Genomic DNA, 2,500 nt, shown 5'->3' on the forward strand with positions numbered 1-2,500 from the left:
TCACTCACTCACTCACATTCACTCACTCACTCACTCACATTCATTCACTCACTCACATTCATTCACTCACTCACTCACATTCACTCACTCACTCGCATTCATTCATTCACTCACATTCATTCACTCACTCACTCACATTCACTCACTCACTCGCATTCATTCATTCACTCACATTCATTCACTCACTCACTCACATTCACTCACTCACTCGCATTCATTCATTCACTCACATTCATTCACTCACTCACTCACATTCACTCACTCACTCGCATTCATTCATTCACTCACATTCATTCACTCACTCACTCACATTCACTCACTCACTCGCATTCATTCATTCACTCACATTCATTCACTCACTCACTCACATTCACTCACTCACTCGCATTCATTCACTCACTCACATTCATTCACTCACTCACTCACTCACATTCATTCATTCATTCATTCACTCACTCTCTCATTCACGAGCTGATCTGATGATTAAAGCACTTTTTTTTTGTTTCTCAGGCCGGATTCCTGACAGTCTGAGGAACTGTGTCAATAAGGAGTTCTTTGTGTCATCAGGTTCCTGGGGCCTGATGGAGCAGCAGGTTCATCCTGAGCTCAACGGCGCCGCCTACAGGTATGACCGCAATCTTATTTAATGTTTATCAAGCACATCATTCATTTTTCGTTTGATTTTCATTCATTGTTTCACCACGATCTCAGTAACGTGAATGATTAGCACTTAAAACCCCGTAAGCTCCACCCCCACACAGTCACATGACATGAGTTCAACTCTGAGCCCCGCCCCATTTGCTTCTCTCATGCAGCCAAGTCAACCAATCCCTGCAGGCCATCACGACTGGCTCCGCCCACCAAGACAGAATCAATGCCTAAAGCTAGAGCAGGTAAAAGAATGACAGACGCCCGTCTCTCTCTCTCTCTCTGCTGCTTTGACCTTTGACCCCTGATAGCCAAACCCTCCCTCAGAGTTCAGTTTAAGAGATTAGTTTAGTTTCATCTAAACTAGTTTACAGGCTTTAAGCCGGAAACATACTCTTCACAAATTACTATAAGCGAGCATCGTTTTTGTTGTCATTTAAATGAAGTTATATATATAAATATTAGATGAGAAACTTAAAAACTTAAAGGAAGATGACAAATGTTGCCTTGCCAACTAACAGAAATACAAGTTTGTTGGAGTACAAAATTTCACAAATTGAAATAAAAAATGTTAAATATAAATTGAAATATAAAATGATAAATAGGCTACAGAACTGAATATTGACCCTAATAAATGTTCATAGACATCTGAATTAGAAGTACACAGTGGAAAAATCATTTTATCTGACTATTTAGAGACCAGTGTTATTTTAGTATTATTTATTTACTATTATAGTATTTATTTATATATTTTAGCTTTTCATTTAAAATTTAAGGATGTCATTTTCTTATGTTCTTTTGTCATCTTTATTAGATTTTTTTTAATTCTATTTTAAATATTTTAATTTTAATTTATTTCTATTTGAGTTTTAGGAATATTAGTACTTCAATTTGTTTAATTTCATTTGGTCGCCAAGACAGCATTTTTTCATCTGATCTTTAATTTTATTTAATTTTCAGTTAGTTGCAACATTTCTAATTTACTTTTATGTTTTAAGTTTACATTTTTAATCTAATATTTCATTTGATGTTATTTTATTACATTCAGTTGCCAAAACATTTCTAAATTTTTCAACTTCAAAATTTTTATTCAAATTTTTAATTTAATATATTTATTTATTTTTTATTATATTTTACTGTATTTCTTCAATTGGTTGCAATGGCCATATTTCTATGTTCATTTTTATGTCTATGTCTATGGCAACAAGTCAACATTTAAGCATATATCTTTTTCACCTAATATCTGTATTTTATTTCAGCTTTATTTCAATGATCAAAAACATTTTTGTTTTTATAGTTTCAGTTGTTTTTAATAGTTGTAACACTGTTAGAGTACACATCGTCCTGGCTGCCCATTTTCACACCCCTTTATTTCATGCCGATCCCATCCCAGTGCATGTCACTTGTCTGTATGGTGACCTTTGCCCTCTCCCGCAGGTTCCCGTCAGGTCTGGCAGCGGGTTTGGAGGGTCTGGTTCCGGTGACCGCGATAAACCACCCTTCCCAGACGCCGTCCCCAAACCAGACCTCCAAACACGGAGAGAGCAGAGAGCAGCTGAGCGAGCAATAGCATCAGCATCAGCATCACACACTCCTTCTGCTTTTGGTGTCTCCTCCACAGAAACACAACACACTGAATGGAGTTTGTTAGTTTGACGTGTTTCTTGCCTCCGTTTCTCATCTCTGTGAATCATTTCAATAAATCAGGCAATAGTGACGCCTGAAGCCACGCCCACTCGATGATTGACAGCTCAGCGCTCTGCTCTGATTGGCCAGGGCTCTCAGACTTCAGCCAAGGAGTGAAACACCAAACGAAATCTTTCTCTCGTGTGTTTTGTTTGACTGTGATCTC

At 37.3% G+C, this 2,500-nt stretch overlaps 1 protein-coding gene across 2 annotated transcripts in view; it reads left to right on the forward strand.

Annotated features, from left to right (window-relative positions):
* The window catches only part of LOC107595160 (uncharacterized), a 27,420-nt gene that overhangs the window by 24,475 nt on the left and 445 nt on the right, over positions 1 to 2,500 (forward strand). The window contains exons 8-10 of one of the 2 annotated variants that reach the window (XM_016285499.1): positions 511 to 625; positions 816 to 893; positions 2,086 to 2,163. In XM_016285499.1, the coding sequence (XP_016140985.1) occupies positions 511 to 625; positions 816 to 882 (182 nt within the window). In that variant the 3' untranslated portion in view covers positions 883 to 893; positions 2,086 to 2,163. Of the gene's footprint in view, positions 1 to 510; positions 626 to 815; positions 894 to 2,085 lie in introns of both variants that reach the window. The other variant, XM_016285498.1, reaches the window with a different exon arrangement.

This window comes from Sinocyclocheilus grahami, unplaced genomic scaffold (genome assembly GCF_001515645.1).
Source record: "Sinocyclocheilus grahami isolate Dianchi unplaced genomic scaffold, SAMN03320097.WGS_v1.1 scaffold198.1, whole genome shotgun sequence".
In the NCBI taxonomy this organism is placed as follows: domain Eukaryota; kingdom Metazoa; phylum Chordata; class Actinopteri; order Cypriniformes; family Cyprinidae; genus Sinocyclocheilus; species Sinocyclocheilus grahami.